Source organism: Micropterus dolomieu, linkage group LG06, assembly GCF_021292245.1.
Source record: "Micropterus dolomieu isolate WLL.071019.BEF.003 ecotype Adirondacks linkage group LG06, ASM2129224v1, whole genome shotgun sequence".
Classification (NCBI taxonomy): Eukaryota; Metazoa; Chordata; class Actinopteri; order Centrarchiformes; family Centrarchidae; genus Micropterus; species Micropterus dolomieu.
Window position 1 is genome coordinate 18532679 of NC_060155.1, and position 16957 is coordinate 18549635.

Sequence of the window (16957 nt, forward strand, 5' to 3'; positions counted from 1 at the left end):
TTCATTGCGAATCATCGACGCCACGGACACGCCCATTGACGAAAACTCGCAAATAGCACAACTTTTCATCGTCAATGCCTTTAGAAGGCACAGCAGAAATTTGACGTCGATCCGACTAAATCCCTAGGAGGAGTTCGTTAAAGTACGAAGTGTGTAAATCATCCAAAAATGGCCGTAAAATTCAAAATGGCCGACTTCCTGTTGACTTTAGGCTATGGGTTCTTGAGGCTTTTTTGTGCGTCTTGATACGATACATGTCCCCAGAAAATTTCGTACATGTAGGTTGAACGTGAACGAGGGGCTAATCATTTCCAATTTTCAAGGTGGCGCTAGCGAGTCATTTTGCCACGCCCATGTGCGAAACTTGTAGAATACGAAATTTTTCACCGGTTCTGACATGTTTGCAAATTTTGGGTATTTTTGAGTATGTTTAGGCCATGTCGTTTGGGCCTACTTTGCAGAAGAAAAAAAAAAAAAAAAATATATATATATATATATATATATATATATATATATATATAAATATAAATAAATCAAAATGTAAAAAAAATGGCTTCTCCCATTCCAGAGGTATCCTGAAGCTCCACAATGATGCGCTGAGTTTGGGTGATGCTGTAGCGGCACGCTATACGCCGTTGCGTATGATGACGTACAGCAGCGGCAGAGATGATCAGCACCGCTGTCTCTGAACGTGGCGCTGTGTTTGCCTATATTCAGCAACAAACACACAGTGATGTTGTTATGTAGTCAGTAATTGTAACAGGAAATATTGAAGAAGGTGAAATGACGGGGTTTGTACATTCTTTCGAAGCGCATACCGCTTCACCGTGTTGTCACTGACGAAGGATACGGCTGCGCGTCGTCGTCGGGAGATGGACGGGAGGACTGCGGATGACAGGAGGACGAGTGAGGAAGCGGTCGACGGCCTCTGTCTCCAGCTTGACCTGGGGGACGCCGGTTCGTATGTCTTTTAGTTAGAGGCATTTATTGTCGGCCAGCGACAAATTGTCAAAAACCCTTTGTGGTAGGATTACTCAAACCAGCTGCTGGTGATGGCAGCTGCGCTAGTGATAGGAGTCGGGCAAAAGTGGGCAACATCGTTTATACAATCATATGTGAATGTATTGACTTAAAAGACCAGACTACAGAAAACAATTATATTTTGCCATTGAAGCAGTTATAGAAAATTGTAGTTAGAAGGATCTAAGCTGTGGAAATTAATTATATATTACTTGGTTGGATAACAGTGCCAAGATTCCAGTCACTGCTGCTCTGTTGTAAATGGCTCATAGTCTCAGTGGCCCACTGCAGGCTGGCACAAGCACAAGGTGCACAATAAGGATGTGTACACACAGCCCCACTAGTCCTGATGAAGAAGAAGGACTGCAGTGGGATGAATGTTGCATCTTACCTGAATGAGCGTGGAGCTCTTTACTTGTAGGGTATTCACACATGCATACACTCAGTACAGCAGCCACACTGTGGTCTTTCAGGTGTCACTTTGCTCCTCTACTCATCTATCCATCTTCATAATTCTTACCATCTCTTTTTTTCTGCCTAGCTAAATCTGAAGAGTGCTTTACATAATCTGATATGGAATTAGAACATAAACCACACTAATCCTTCGTGGGTATCAATTCCAAGCATCACTGTCTGGATGTCATGGCTACAAAAAGGACATGCATGACAGGTTTATGATAATTACCATATGTGCAAATGTTAAAGTAAAGAAAGCAGATGTGTCCTTCAGTCAGTTTAGCGGGTCTAATATTTGCTTGCGCATGCTCATGTACAATTGCTATGGATGTTTGTGCACTGATGATTATCATTAAACCCACCAGATTACACTTGTGCAGACAGCCTCGGGGCATAAAAATCTACTCTTGTGTTTAGTGTCACATTAATGTCACAGCAACAGGCTGCCACTTTCTCAGCTAAGGGAGAGATCTAATCCTCTTTGCTATGACAAACACACGCAGGCCTTAAGGCATAACACTGACAGAAATTGTTTCATTACAGGAACAACTAAGTGAACTAAGGAATAACTAAGCTCTCAGTAAATGTGCATTCAATTAGTGTTTACACATTCAAAACAAATCGTCTTACAGGTAGGCTGTTTCTCACTTTAGTAATCAGAAGAGTCTGTCATGTTTGTTGCATGCAGCTCACTGGCACATTATTCTAGCCTGACCCTAATCCCACAGAGACTCTATGTGTGTGCTCCTGTCACAGGATATTCCTTCTCAATGTTATGCCAGACAGGCTTTGATGCGGCGTTAATCGACAGGTGAGAGGTGTGGCCAGCTCTGTGTGTCATGTCACTGCATGAAAGGGCCCAAAAGAAATAAGGAAATCAATGAAATTATGAAAATCCTCTTGTTTCTGCAGTTGCATGTTTGTTCAGTCAGTCTCTCCATCACTTTGGTTCAGACTGACATATCTCAGCACAAATCAGGTGAGCTTTCATTCAGTGCAGACATTTAGTGTCCAGGGGATGAATTCTAATAACTGAGCAGTGACCCCCTGACTTGTCCTCTAGTGCCACCATGAGTCTCAACAACTATAGACATTCATATCGCCCTCATGATGAATTGTAATAAATTTGGTGATCTTTTGACTTTTCATCTAGCACCACTTCAAATCAAAATTTTAATTGGTCCAATACTTTGGTTTATCACCAAATACTTGCAAAACTAATGACATTTCCATCAGCAGCAACACTTTGTGTTTAGTGCTAACTAGCAAATGGTAGCATGCTAACATGCTAAACTAAGATGGTGAACAACATAAGCACGTTAATACTGTCATTGTGCATTTGTGCTTGTTGTTGAGTTGAGTGCAGCCTCGCAGAGCTGCTAGCATAGCTGTAGACTCTTAAGTCTTGTTAGTAATGCATCTGCCATTGTAAAGCTTAAGAATCTGAGTTGTGGTACCCGTATACATGGCTCCAAAGGACCATACTACCTTGCTGTTCTCAGCATTTTAAAATAAAATCAAATATGCTGCATGTTTGAATTTGTAAGAATTCAGATTGTAGGTTTCTTGTGTTATGTTTGCATTTACTGACCCACCAACAAGAAGTCATTATTAATGTGTTCTGCCCTGCCTTAGTGATGGCAGCTGCAGTCTGTGCTGTACTTCAACATGGCTTAAAGATTAATTATTCGTGCTCTGTCAGCTGCCCTTCCTTAATCTTCATCCTCACAAGACCTGATATTTAGTACGATGATGTAACCCAGTACTGTGAAGCACTATGAACTGTCTCATTTCCCATTTACTTCTTTCATTCCAGCACTCTCTCCCTTGTTTATACACAGAAACATAAAGACACAGTCCAGTTGCGGCCTTCACATCAGTGGGAAAGATGACACCTAAGCCTCATGTGTGATTGGCTGGCAATGTGATCTGAGAACCTTAGCCAATGGCAGCACTCAGATTAGGGTTGGAAGTCAATCCAATAGAGTTTTTACGTTCTTGGTACAAATCTCACTGATCCGGGAATAGAAAACACTGACTGCACTCTGCAGTGGTCTGTTTTGGTTTAGCCAGGAATTTTGCTGCATGTCTTTTGTCTTTCTGGATTATCAAAAAATTGGTAACCTCTGCTGGTGAGTTAACCAACAATTTATTTGGAACATCAAATTTAAATTAGTATGACAGTTGCCAAATTAGTTTAAAATAATCTCACCACAAGGTTCATTAGTAGCTGTCCTGGAGCTTTCGATCCTTTCACACAACCTTGCTCAGCAGATGAGGTTATTTCCCGGTTGTCAGTCTCAGGATTATATATGTTAAAATTTCCAATATAGATCAGGTATTATATATTGTGGGTGGTGCACGTTATACTTGAAAATCACAGGGAAATAATCTACAGCTTCTATGTTTGTCTTGATGCTTGAGGTCTCAGATGGGCTAACTTGGCTAAATGTGTTAGTTGGCATTCCTTGTTAAATAATGTACCGATGCGGACACCTCTCAACCCTTTTCTCATGCACCTTCTCTCTCTGTCTTTGTCCACAGATTCAGCCAAGAAGGCTCAGATAACAGAGGTGAGAGACTCCTTCACATTATACATCCGTTTGTGTCACCTGTCTCTGTTGCTTTCGTCTTCTCTTTCACATCTTTCATCTGCATTGGTTTGCTGCATGGTTCAATTCCATATGACCTCTGAAGGGTCTATATATACAGTATTTGGAGTACATAAATCACGTATACATTTGTATAGCCCTTTCCTTTCCTTGTGACAGATGCCGTCCCCATTTGGAGTTGGCCAAGCCCATGAGAAAAAGATTGGCCACAGGAGAGTAGATGCCTCTGGAGAGACGACATACAAGAAGGTAGACTTTGCCTTATGTCTTAAATACTGTTTCAAGCTTTGCTTTGCGTCATGATTTCACCAACTACGGTCCACCCACACCTTACTCTGGTGTTCTTTTCTCTGTTCTTCGCCTCCAGACCACCTCCTCTGCCTTGCAAGGGGCCATCCAGCTGGGTATTGGATATACTGTTGGCAACCTCAGCTCCAAGCCTGAGAGAGATGTGCTGATGCAGGACTTCTATGTGGTGGAAAGCATCTTCTTTCCCAGGTGTGTTTGTATGAATGCATGTGTGCTTATGTGCATGTGTGGGTGGCAAGAAGCGAATACGATCTTTTATCTTGTTTTATTCTTCCCCATCTTGCTCGATACAGTGAAGGCAGTAACCTCACTCCGGCACACCACTTCCCAGACTTTAGGTTTAAAACCTACGCCCCTGTGGCCTTCCGCTACTTCCGAGAGCTATTTGGGATCCGACCAGATGACTACCTGGTGAGATATTTATTTTCTTGAATGACTGGTGATGCATTGAGAGTATTTAAATGTCTTATAAAGTGCTGTGAAAGTGAAATGTTTTCTGTGACATACAGCATCAGTTGTGAAGCGAACATGTACAAATCACGCATAATAACTTGCACCTTATGGTTAGCTAACTGTTAGCACCATATTGTTTTGTTGTTTTATTACCGAACTGGTCAACACCTGCAAATTCATAATATTAATTATAATAGTTGTACTAGAGCGATACTGAGGCAGTTTTTTTTTTCAGCAACAGTAATTCCTATTACAGGTGCCTTGTCTAAGACCACAAAAAGATTTTACAATTCATATGCAAATGAATTATGTTTTTTTTTATATTTGATAGCATTGTAATAGTTCACACTGTGTGATATGAGATAACATAAAGTAAATATAGATTTGTGTGAAGTTCCCCCCGAAAGCATTCAATTGATTATCAAAGAAAACATTCCCCTGGCTTCATCAAACATCTACTGCTCTGAGGATGAACGTTAAACACCCTCACAAATCAAAAAGTAGAACTGTGCACACGCGAACACACACAAAAAAAGTTGCACATGCCCGCACATATTTTGCATGTGAGGCTGCAAACACACACACACGGTGACATAGCGTTCTCAGCTGCGTGTTTAAGCTCATATTCAACCTGTGCCAGAGGGAGATTAGCAGACTAAAGCTTTCTTTTTTAAACTCCAAGTAGTGGCAGCAGACAGTCAGAGAGAGTAGTTTGTGTTTGCGTCTGCATTTGTTTGTGTTGGTGGAGGGGGTGGAGGACTACCAGTATAATTGCATTGTGCTGACTTACTGGTAAATTTAATTACTTTGTTAGACAAATTGACCTCAAGCAATGGGCAGTTTTTCTTACTTTTCTACTTAAGTCCTTAGTTTTTAACCAACTTCATTACATCTGATTTTGTCATTTAAAAAGTCTCAATGGCTTTACACCAAGATATTCAGGGTACATTTAAGCCCACTTTTGCTATTGGAGTGTTTATGTTGATTCACCTCAGTTCAACATAATTCCTGCTAGTGCACAGAAGTGGGTGAAAGAAATATTTCCACTGTTGAGTTAGTCACTTCACTGTAGTTACTGCCTCTACATTAAGGTGCAAAAAATTATAATAATAATAGCTTTATTTGTATAGCACTTTTCAATACAGATAACAAAGTGCTTTACAGCAATCAATGTAAAATATAGACAAGTTTATTAAAAATGTCATAATATACAATTTAAACTCCTCTATATGTGATTCTTCACATCCACACCCAGAACGCCTTTTTGTACACAGTAGTGTATACACACTTGCACTTCAAAAGTCAAGTGTGTCAACAAAGCTTTGAAAGCTCGATTGGATCCAACAGTAATAGTGCTATGCAGCCCTGCAGTACCCATTAGATGTTAAATTTAGGATGAAAGTGCAAACTCAGGTGAAAAAGCCTCTCACATAAAAAGACATTTAAAGACAGGACAGACAAGTAAGCTTAATAATAAAGTAAAACCTTTATGGCTGCTGCATGTTAAAACACTCTTTAGAGATTGTGGGTCATTGTGGGGATTGTGTTTAATCTTATCTTTGTTCTTCTGTGCCTCTGCTCTGTCTAGTATTCTCTATGTAATGAGCCACTGATTGAGTTGACAAATCCAGGAGCTAGTGGCTCCATATTCTACGTAACCCGCGATGACGAGTTCATCATCAAAACTGTTATGCATAAAGAGGCAGAGTTTCTACAGAAACTCCTTCCTGGATATTATATGGTAAGTCAAACCGAGACCCTCAATTCAATTGTTAGTCCAAATTGTTAGTGCATACTACATTTTCAATATATATGTTATTATAATATTAGTGTGTACAATTCATTATGCAGTATAGACAAATGTCTTTGCTTAATATGATACATACTGAAATCTGTATGCTAATATTTAGTTTGACCAATTCAAATAGCAGAAAGATCTGCAGGTACAGCAAATATTTTTCTACTAAATTACCTTTCAGCCTAATAGATCAACGTAATAGTGTGTCTATTCAGAGATTTGGGTGTGTAGGCATGGGATGTTTGTGTACATGAGTACATGCTTAAGAGCAATGCAGCAGCTGAAACTTCTAGTCTTCTTTATCCTCTTTACCTTACCCCCTGGTGTTGGCCCCTGTCAGCAGTGACGCAAGCAGGTAGCTTTGTAATAGATATTAGCAGAGAGGTTGTAGCTAACCGAGACCTGGCCTAAGTACTCCTTAACAGGTTAATCATGCACACAGTAGAGACACACAAGAATGGGCTGAGGCCTGTGGATGGGTCACGCTTTCTGGCAGGTGCATGGTAATGGGGCTGAAACACATAGACTACATGCCTTATTACCAAATAATGTAGCATATTTCTTTAATCCTTCCTGTCTCTTTCTTTGTGTCTGCTGCGTGAACCCCCTCTCCAGAACTTGAACCAGAACCCCCGGACTTTGCTGCCAAAGTTTTTTGGCCTTTACTGCGTGCAGTGTGGGGGCAAGAACATCCGAGTTGTTGTGATGAACAACATTTTACCACGCTCTGAACGCATGCACCTCAAGTTTGATCTGAAGGGCTCCACATATAAGAGGCGAGCATCCAAGAAAGAAAGAGAGAAGTCCAAACCCACTTTTAAAGACCTGGACTTTCTGAATGACGTTCCTGACGGCCTCACTCTGGACCAGGACACATACAGCGCTCTGGTCAAAACTCTGCAGAGAGACTGCCTGGTGAGAAAGAGAGAAGGCAGGAGATGGATGGAACACGTTTTTTGTAAAAGTAGATTAACACTGTGCATTTCATTTCATGTCAACAAAGTCAGCACAGCCAACCACATAAATTATTTGCTCAGACTCATACTGTAAATTAAGAGCAGATGAATTGGAGAAAGAATAGAGGAAGAGAAGGGAGATAAAGAGGCTTCAAAGTGGCTTGTGTGTTTTTTATGCACGTGTTACAAAATGTTGTGATTTTCTCAGCTTGGAAAATGTTTTGAAATAATCATGTATTTCATGTCAGGTTCTGGAAAGTTTTAAGATTATGGACTACAGTTTGCTGCTGGGGGTGCACAACAAGACCCAAGCGGAGCGGGACCGCCAGTCCCAGGGCTCGCCTGCAGGAGGCGGGGATGAAAAGAAGCGTGCAGCTCAGAGAGCCTTGTATTCAACTGCCATGGAGTCTATACAGGGAGGCTCCACATGTAGGGACACGCTGGACCATGATGACACGTAAGTCACTATTTTAAACTCTATGCCCTAATCATCACATTACATTTACAAATGATGGTAATGTTCTCCTATCTGTCTGTAGTATGGGTGGTATTCCAGCTGTGGGTGCTAAAGGAGAGCGCCTCCTGCTGTTCATTGGAATTATTGATATCCTGCAGTCCTACAGGTAGGCAAGTTAAAGGTGCCATTTAATATCAGGAAATGAATACATGAAATTATATTTGTGTAACATTCACAAATCAGCAATACCCACTGCAATCAGTTTGTTCTGCCTCAACATTACATTTTTGAACTACGACTACCTAGGCCAGATTTTCTTCCTGTTCTTCCAGCATAAACAGAGCTTTCAGAGTGTCTCACAATGTCAGATGTCATGCTTCCAATGTTTTATGTTCTTATATTCTCCAAAATCCTCTTTACAACACTAAGCTTCTGGATTTATTTAATTTAAAAAGACAAACAAACCACTAGTGTTTCTCTGATTGTCTGCCAGTTTTCATGGTAATACATCCAAAGTGTCAAAGTTAATTTAATAATGATGACATATTGGTGTAAAGTGCTCTATATATTACCTTAAACCTCTACTGCCTTCTCAGTCTGAGGTACTGCGTAAGGTCTTTCACTGGACTCCTTGGGTTTTAAAGTCAGGAAATGATTAGGTTTAGGCTTACAGTAATCCAGGCATTATGTGTCTGCAAGCAATATTAAAAGATGGTGATCACGAGGAAAAAGCAATTCCAGACATCTCACACTGTTTTTACATAAATACAAATGGAGGATGCTCATAACAAACGTTGTCAGGACAAGCGTGGACATAAGAAATGTGTGTGGTGCCTAGCATAAAATCCAGATCTTAAAATGAACATCAGCATTGCATGTGGGACTGTAGCCACCTATTTAGGCCTGAGTTGCCAGGTAACCACAGTAAGTCAATGAATGAGTTTAACTAAATAATTTAATCGTCTTGTCTGACAGAATGATCAAGAAACTTGAGCACTCTTGGAAGTCTCTCATCCATGACGGGGTGAGTAGCTTTCACAGAACAGTTATGTAACAATCTGTATCCAAGCAAAACATAAACCATATAACATTTTTAGCCTTTATTTTTTTGCTATGTCTGTCTTTTATGTATTTAGCACCTTGATTGTGTATGAAAAGTGCAACATCGCTCACATTGCCTTGTCTCTTCTTTTCATTGCTACCTCCGCCCCTCCACAGGACACAGTGTCAGTTCACAGACCTGGTTTCTATGCTGAGAGATTCTACAAATTCTGTAGCACCATTGTCTTCAGGAAGAGCTGCTGTGAGTTTACAACTGTGCATGAGCCATATACTCCCATAGTGTGTTATATTTGATGGCAACAATAAGGAATTCTTTTGTTTTCCTACTTTTTTCTTTTTGGAGTAAGTAAACTATGCTGTGCTTTCATAGCACTGCGATCGTCTCCATCTAAGAGAGGACGAGGGGCTCTTTCCATGTCCAAGTCCAGTGCTGGAACAGGTTCAGCTGGGCAGCGTCCCTCACTGACTGAAGACAAGCAGGAAAACCAGGACAACTTGGAGAACCTACAAGGAGCTCCCAGCTTCCCCATGCTGGAGAACAATGGTAGTTTATCTCTATTAGTCCACATTGATATACAGTCATGATGTGTTGCACATAGAGTTCATTAAAGGTGAAATGAAGTGAAAATGGGATGCTTAATACCACACACCTAATAGGATTGTGTGACCATGTGACAGTAGCCTTTAGTGTTAATGAATTAGCTTTAAATGTCTGCAGCCGAGAGCTCCATTTTCTCTTTAAATTAAATGAATTGAGCACTTCTATTCTTGAGAATAGAAGCTCTGCAGCAGAGTAGTAGCAATAGCAGCAGAAACTTTAACAAATCAAGACTAGATATTCATAGATAAATATTTTAGGAAAGCATAGTGTTTTATTTACTGTCCACCCCAACACTCATAAATGGGGTAAGAAATGAAGAGAATGTGAACGTATGAAGAAGCAATACAAACCTTGTAAATGTCAAACAACTGAATGTGAAAGTCCTGATCGCATGTACAGCTTTGAGTGCAGTACTCGTCTAACTGGCTGAGGTACAGTGTTGTACAATTAAATGGCAGTTTGCCTGAATGAAAGGTTTGAAGGACTCACAAGCACACTTTGGTTATGCCTGCTCTAGGTGAAACAATGAAATTCTTCTTATTGTTTTAGTAGTGCATTGTCATCTCTTGCATACATTTTGTGATCTCTTTTTTTTATATTATATTATATTCTTGGTTACTTATACGTATTAGGGAGAGAGCCACCCTGCACCCCCCCTTCCTTTGAAGATGCTACCACAGCTTCTATCGCTACCACGCTGTCCTCTAACAACTCCTTACCCACCACTCCCTTCGATACACCAGAGCACCCACGCTACAGGAGACAAATGCATTCCCCAAGTTTGGCCAGGTAAGAATAATTGCTTGAATGTATCTATAATGACAGTATTCTGCCAAAAGAATGAATTGTGTGCGCTGTACTTCCCTACTGATATCACACATGTATCGTCCCATGTACTTTCAGGTTACAGAAAGTTGAGGTTCATGGGGAAAAGCAGGACACCATAACAGTGGAGGTGGAGCTCAGGTACACAAACATACAGCAATAGTGAAGTATGATAATGTCCATAACTGCCTGTGCAACAGTGTTTAACAGTGTTCTTTGTCTTGCTTCATACAGTAAAATCCCAAAGAGCACGGAGCTCACAGAGTTGACAGAAATGACCTTCCCCAGCCATCTGTCTCCTGATCACCAGCCCCGTGTCATCGCTTCATCCACCCCTCTCTCTGTTAGTCCATCCTCTGCATATTCCTCCTCCACTCTTCCTCCGTCTTTTGTGTCTTCCTCCTCCGCTGCACAATCAGCGGGCCACTCGTCCTCCACACTTGCTTCGTCCATCCGTCCGTCCACGAAACCGCTCACCTCTCCCGCAGCTGCTCAGTCTTCCACTCTTTCTTCTCCAGCCTCTCGTTCAGCCGCGCAACCCACACTTCTCACTTCAGCTCCAAACACCTCCGCCCTCTCTCCTGCCTCTGCGTTCACTCCCATCTGCCCTGCATCTCCTCACTCCTCCACAGAGAGCTCCTCTCACCGTCTGCCCTCGACCCCTCCCTCCTCCCACCCTCCAAGCCCCCAGGTGCCTCAGCCACGTACATCGTGCAATCAGCTTTCTGTGTCCAGCAGCCACAACTCATTGGAAGGGGAGGTGCCAGTGTCTGACATCTACTTTGTAAGTCCCAATTATGATTATTAACCGTTTCAACTAAGGATCTAATGCATCAGTTCAAACCCTGCAGGAAGTTCTCTTTATTTTTGTTTTGTTGTCAGCCCTTTCCCAGAGAGTAAAGAGCATTTTTCTTCTTCTGTTTTCCTTTGATTTACTGGGTCTCTTGCAGTGGCCCAGTCAGGACAGCGTGGTAGAGTTATGATGGTGAGGGGGGGAGGGCGTGTGTGTGTTGCACGTACTATGGGGTTGCTCTCGCTGTCTAAAATGCTTTTTTCCAAAGCACGAGGCTGCCACCAGTCATAGTTCATGCTTTTGAATGCATCAGCAACACTGGGGTTGTCTCTCCTGCACAGCATGATGTAGTTATATTTGTCAATCTACAGTCATGTGCGCTGTCAATATCATGCACAGCTCTCCATAATTCTCTTTCATTGTGTGAATCTTTTGTTATAGCATTCTTTCTCCATTTTCCACTTTCTTTCCGTTCTCTCATTTATTACAACTTCATTTTCTCCTCTGTTGCATAATAATTCATTCAATTAACTTTATTTTCCTGTGTGCACATTACATGCATTTGTGTGTTGATCTGCGTGTGTGTGTCCATCCATCAGTATGCAGATGGCAGATATTGGGTGTACTCTCCGGTTCTTGGCCGTCGTAAGCTAAACTCTAGCTCAAGTTACAATGTAAGTAAGTAGTTAGAGTCATTTGTAATGTTAAGAGGTGTTCCCACGCATTGCTGCTAACTGTTCCATTGGGACTGTCACAGGCACAGCTGCTTATGGTTCCTCAGAAGTACTTAAAATAAAGCTACAGTGCATTTCACATGACTTATTTAGCATTAACGTCTGCAAAAAAAACAACAACTTTGCATTGTAATAACTGTAGTTTCTGAAGGGCCGTCATGTGCATTTAAATGGAGCATGCATCTTCATGTAACATGTTACCAGGAAATGGTAATTTAAATGTTTAAGCCTCTTGAACCTGCAGTTAGTTAACTGTAGCTTGTATTGCACTTTTCTAGATCAAGCTTAAGCGTCTGCCGTGTCGCACTCAGACAGAGGAGCTGACAAGCTGAGTAGTGTTGTCAGCAATTGGCTAGAATGAAATTTCTCTTTCTGACATTGGAAATCACCTGTTTATTAAAGCTCCATCTAGAACATCTTAAAACCTCTGAAAAGTTGATTGGATTTCAAATATTAATTATCTTTCTATAACCTTAGATATCTATGACTAAATAAGCAACAATGATGTTAAAGGTAATTATTTATTAAGAGTTTCACAGTCAGAAACTCAACTAATCTGCTTCATCGGACATGTGCGGACATGGTTCAATCAGATGGGATTGACAGTGCTGGCAACATAAGCAAACAACCCCACGGCGGTCAACAGATTTTGATTGAAATGCTTTTAAACTCTAATTAGTGCAAAGAAGAATGTGAGATCGCCTATGTCCAATTTAGTCCTGCCCACCTCAAAATACTGAAAAAAGGCAGAACAAAAATATCAATGCAGAAATCTGTGAAATTGTGTGTTTATTGAGGATCTGTCATAATAAGGTGTTGATTGAGAAATTTTCAGGTGAAATTACACCAACCCGAGCCAGGATTTGGCTGTGAGCACACTGAGCAGTTGAAAATTTCATCTGAAAGCAGTTTGGAGCTCCCAACATTCAAAATTGTACCGGGCAGCTTTAAACTATTCAGTGTCCTGAGGAATGTCTTAATAAATGTATCTTTCTGCAGCTCCTCTCTCATCTTTCTTCTCTTGTCTCGTTTCTCCTGTTGCTGCCGTCTGCTGGCTGTGTTTGATAACAGCAGACTCAGGAGGATCGGGGCTGGGTGTACTCTCCTCTGCACTACGGCTCAGAATCCAGAAGGGGCTCAGATGGGGAGAGTGAGACAGTAAGTGTACAGTTCATTCATTATTCATCAGTACTTCACAAACCAGAGATGACTGAATAAACAGTTTTGTTTGCGGTTTTCCTACTTTGTCTGTCTCTCTGCTCTTTCAGTAACAGATGGGTGGAGCCAGAGGCCAAATACAGAAGCTGTGAGGTTTTGATAAAACAGCCACCAGGACACTGCTTGCCCAAGCTGCATGTGAAAGCTTGCTTCGCCAGCAGAGACTATTGGAATGAACTCATAGAAGCATTCAAGTATACAACAGCACAACCATGCATATACTCACATACATTTAAATGAACATACAGATATACAACTATCAAAATATTATGCAACGAAAATCAAGAAGCATCAATTCCTGAACAATCTGACTGTCATCAAGCAGAGAAATGAACTTAAATCATATGGTACAATCAGCTGAGTGGCACTGTGAATGATTTTGGTGGCTGTTAAGTCAGGTATAGCAGTCCTGCTGCCTGCTGTTTTTAGTTTTTTAGTGTTCACGAGTCACGCGGCACTGTGTCAGCTCTGGCTATGCAATATGGGCATACATGTTATTGATTTCTCTGTTTGACTAATGCATAACTACTTCAGAGAGAGTTTATGCATTTATTTTTCACTAGGAGAATGTTAAAGCTGTATATGATTTTATTTTTAGCACTTTATCAATGTACATGTGGCTGAGGTCATTTGAAATCATATATTTTGTTCTTATGTGTCATCAGTTGCAAAGTTTCAAAACACTCACATAAACACACAGTTCAATATTTTTTTTTGTGCTGAGTATGCACAGTGTTCAGTTTTAACAGTGGTGTGGTCCACTTTAGAAACGTTGATCTGACAATGAATGGTTGTGTTCAAAATGCCTTATTGACAAACTCATTTTCATAACAGTTTTTGATATTTCGGTCACATGTAGGCCTAATCGTTAAAAAAAATATATATAAAATATAAATATACAGAACATTTTATTGTGTGAGTAAATACCAAATCTTTGAAGCAGATATAGAAATCATGCATTAACACCTTTTCAGAATTTACAACCAACACATCAAGACAAAACAAAAGGAAAAAAAAATCTAATGATCTTTTGTAAATTGTAGATAAACCGTGTGTGTAAAGCACATGCATATAAGTCTGTACTCGCCCTCATGTCTCAGTGTGTGCATGTTGTTTGCATGCAGATTGATGTGTGATTGGGAGAAATGTAGTTGTGAGACTCTTCTGTTCTGCCTATTTGTCAAAAGGTGTAACTTCTGTTTATTGTTATAAGCCATGAACGTCTGAACCAGCTATAAGCATGTTGGCTGTGTGAGAAAAGTGACCCCCAGTCTTTAAAGAAACTGGACTAACCATAAATGACCAAATTAAACAAACTGAGCTGAACTGAAATCTATTTTCTGAACAGTTTAGTCAGAAAATAAATCTGCTGTTGCCACCTTCCTTCCTCCATACGTGGTGATGCTTGTTGCAATATGATTGACCATTATGAGACTTCCTGACTGTGTCGATAAGCACTGCTATAACAGATTACTGTATTATTTGAATCAGCTGAAGCTAACCTGCCTGTTTGTAGGAATCAGTGTCTGTAGCTTATCACTGAGTAAAAGAAAATAAAGATTACATTGTGTAAAAAAATATATTTTGGTGGATTTTTAATATAATTTTCTAAAATAACCAGATTCACAAACCAGCTAACAAGAATATTATTTTAGTTGTAAAATGTTATTTGCATAATTAGCCCACTAGATGGCACCACGTCTCAGTAAGAATAGTTATTGAGTGAAATCCCAACTGTGTTTTGGGCTACTCGAAAATTGCACTGTGAAATTAAATTGCACAAAGACATCTCCCCACACATCACACATTTTACCTCACAAATAATGATATGAAATCTTAATTGCTTTAGCAGACATTTTATTTATCTGCACAGACTTTGCTGTTAAAAAAAACTCTGGAATGAAACAGACAAGGATCAATATGGCTTCAACTAAAACAGCCCATAGGGATCTCAGCTGGCTCTCTGCAGTAATATGCTCTCTATATAAACCCACACATACACTCACACACAGATAAAGGAAGTAGGAAGATTTGTACAGTAAAGTAGAATCAGCCAGGTTATTCCTTTATCAGTCCTGCGGTGCGACTGATTGACTGAAGTAAAGAACTGGCTAGGAAGGATATGGCTAATGACATTATAAAGTTTTTCTTATCGTCAACAAATCCCACAGCTTGATTTACATTTGCGTATTCCTCTGTGCGATAGACCTCCATTGTTATCCAAAAATTAATTAATTAATCAAATTCAAAAAGGGAGCCACACTGTACCTGTTGACGTGTTCCTACCAGGAACATGGACATTGTTTGGAGTTCACTACAAAAAAAGGCGGTTCACAAACTTTTTCAGTCATGTCCCCGATCAGACGCCAAAAAAAGTACCACTACACGTAAACGGATTTAATCTATATCAACCAATAACAATATTGGGGGAGCAACAAATAAAAAACTACCCCAGTTGAATTTGATTTATATAAAAGAAATGATTCAGGTCAACACAATAGCCTCACTCAAACTCTCTCTTCAACTTATTCCCACTCCATATTTTTCCCTGGTCATCCACGCTCCCCCTAGGGGGCGTTGTTACTCTACGCCCCCTCCAGGTATTTCTGCCCCACAGTTTGAGAACCACTGCACTAAAGAACCAAATGTGTATTAATCTGCAGCTGAAAATAGTCCCTAACAAATGCACTATCAACTCCCGTTGGAGTAATATTTGCTAAAATGCCAGTGCCCAGTTGTTTCAGGAAATTGTTATGTCTTTTTTTTTAAACCAAAAGCATATATGGACTTACACATGGCTGGTTTATGAAATATGAAACATCATCATCCTTATTCATTAAGTGCTGATGGGAAATCAGGGTGTCATGGTGGTACCACACCTGCATGGTCCTTTCCGGGTATGAGTTTGAATGTTCTCCTAGTGTCCACTTGAGGCTGCTCTGGTTTACTGCTGCAGACCGATCTCATGCATGTCAGATGGCTTGAAGAGTATAATAGATATGAATGTCTTTTTCATGTCAGACTACTCCTGCTCCTCCTCCTGCTTTCTGCCAAGTGCATGCTTGGAAAGGCATCAGACACCTGTGACTTTGAATAAGAACAGTATCATCATCATTACCATATAAAAGCACACAAAAAGACATACATAAACACAAAACATAAAATAAGGAAGCAGTAAATACAAATGACCATAAAGACAGAGTTCCAAAGTTTTCATTTAAAAAAAGATTTCATGAACTTAAAGAAACATTATGGAGCGGCAGCATCTGTACTTGGGGTGAAATGGGTCGTCGCAAAGCTGCACTTTCATCTGCAGGAAACATAAACAAATGCCTTTGTTGTTTCAAAGGAGAGAGGGGCGAAAGCCACAACAAACAGGACGGGTGTGCGTGTGTGTGAGCGCATGTGAAAAGACGACAGAGGGAAGAGGAGAGAGAGAGAGGGCAGATAGAGATCAAAGCAGGGGGTATGTTTTGAATCTCCGTGTGGGAGGTGAAGCCTCACCTACCCACAATGCCTTGCCTCACTCCTTACAAGCCACTCAGGTTTTTAGGAGCATCACTTCTCTTAGCAGCGAACATATTATGATTCTACCTCCTCATCTGTCATCTCCAGATATTCTCAGAAAGTCTTGAAACAGTGTGATACATAAACTGCTTCTCC

General features: G+C 40.6%; 1 protein-coding gene across 2 annotated transcripts; it reads left to right on the forward strand.

Moving 5' to 3' along the window:
• Positions 1 to 690: 690 nt before the first annotated feature.
• LOC123972334 (phosphatidylinositol 4-phosphate 5-kinase type-1 gamma-like) lies at positions 691 to 14795 on the forward strand. 2 transcript variants are annotated; one of them, XM_046051778.1, is made up of 18 exons: positions 691 to 957; positions 4021 to 4049; positions 4248 to 4337; positions 4456 to 4586; positions 4691 to 4808; positions 6439 to 6591; positions 7264 to 7563; positions 7853 to 8061; positions 8144 to 8227; positions 9037 to 9085; positions 9280 to 9364; positions 9494 to 9667; positions 10357 to 10513; positions 10628 to 10690; positions 10784 to 11333; positions 11942 to 12016; positions 13148 to 13234; positions 13345 to 14795. In XM_046051778.1, exons 1-18 carry the CDS (start codon positions 873 to 875, stop codon positions 13345 to 13347), a joined length of 2442 nt encoding a protein of 813 aa, XP_045907734.1. In that variant the 5' UTR covers positions 691 to 872; the 3' UTR covers positions 13348 to 14795. The 2 variants fall into 2 exon arrangements, with proteins under 2 accessions (XP_045907734.1, XP_045907735.1); XM_046051779.1 differs by having other exon boundaries at positions 13151 to 13234.
• The last annotated feature ends 2162 nt before the right edge of the window (positions 14796 to 16957 follow it).

Excerpts from the sequence above, each read along its gene's own strand:
- LOC123972334 (XM_046051778.1), top strand. The coding sequence starts at position 873 with ATGGACGGGAGGACTGCGGATGACAGGAGGACGAGTGAGGAAGCGGTC. Across the intron at positions 958-4,020 it reads GCTTGACCTGGGGGACGCCG|ATTCAGCCAAGAAGGCTCAG; the intron begins GTTCGTATGTCT and ends CTTTGTCCACAG. Across the intron at positions 11,334-11,941 it reads CAGTGTCTGACATCTACTTT|TATGCAGATGGCAGATATTG; the intron begins GTAAGTCCCAAT and ends TCCATCCATCAG.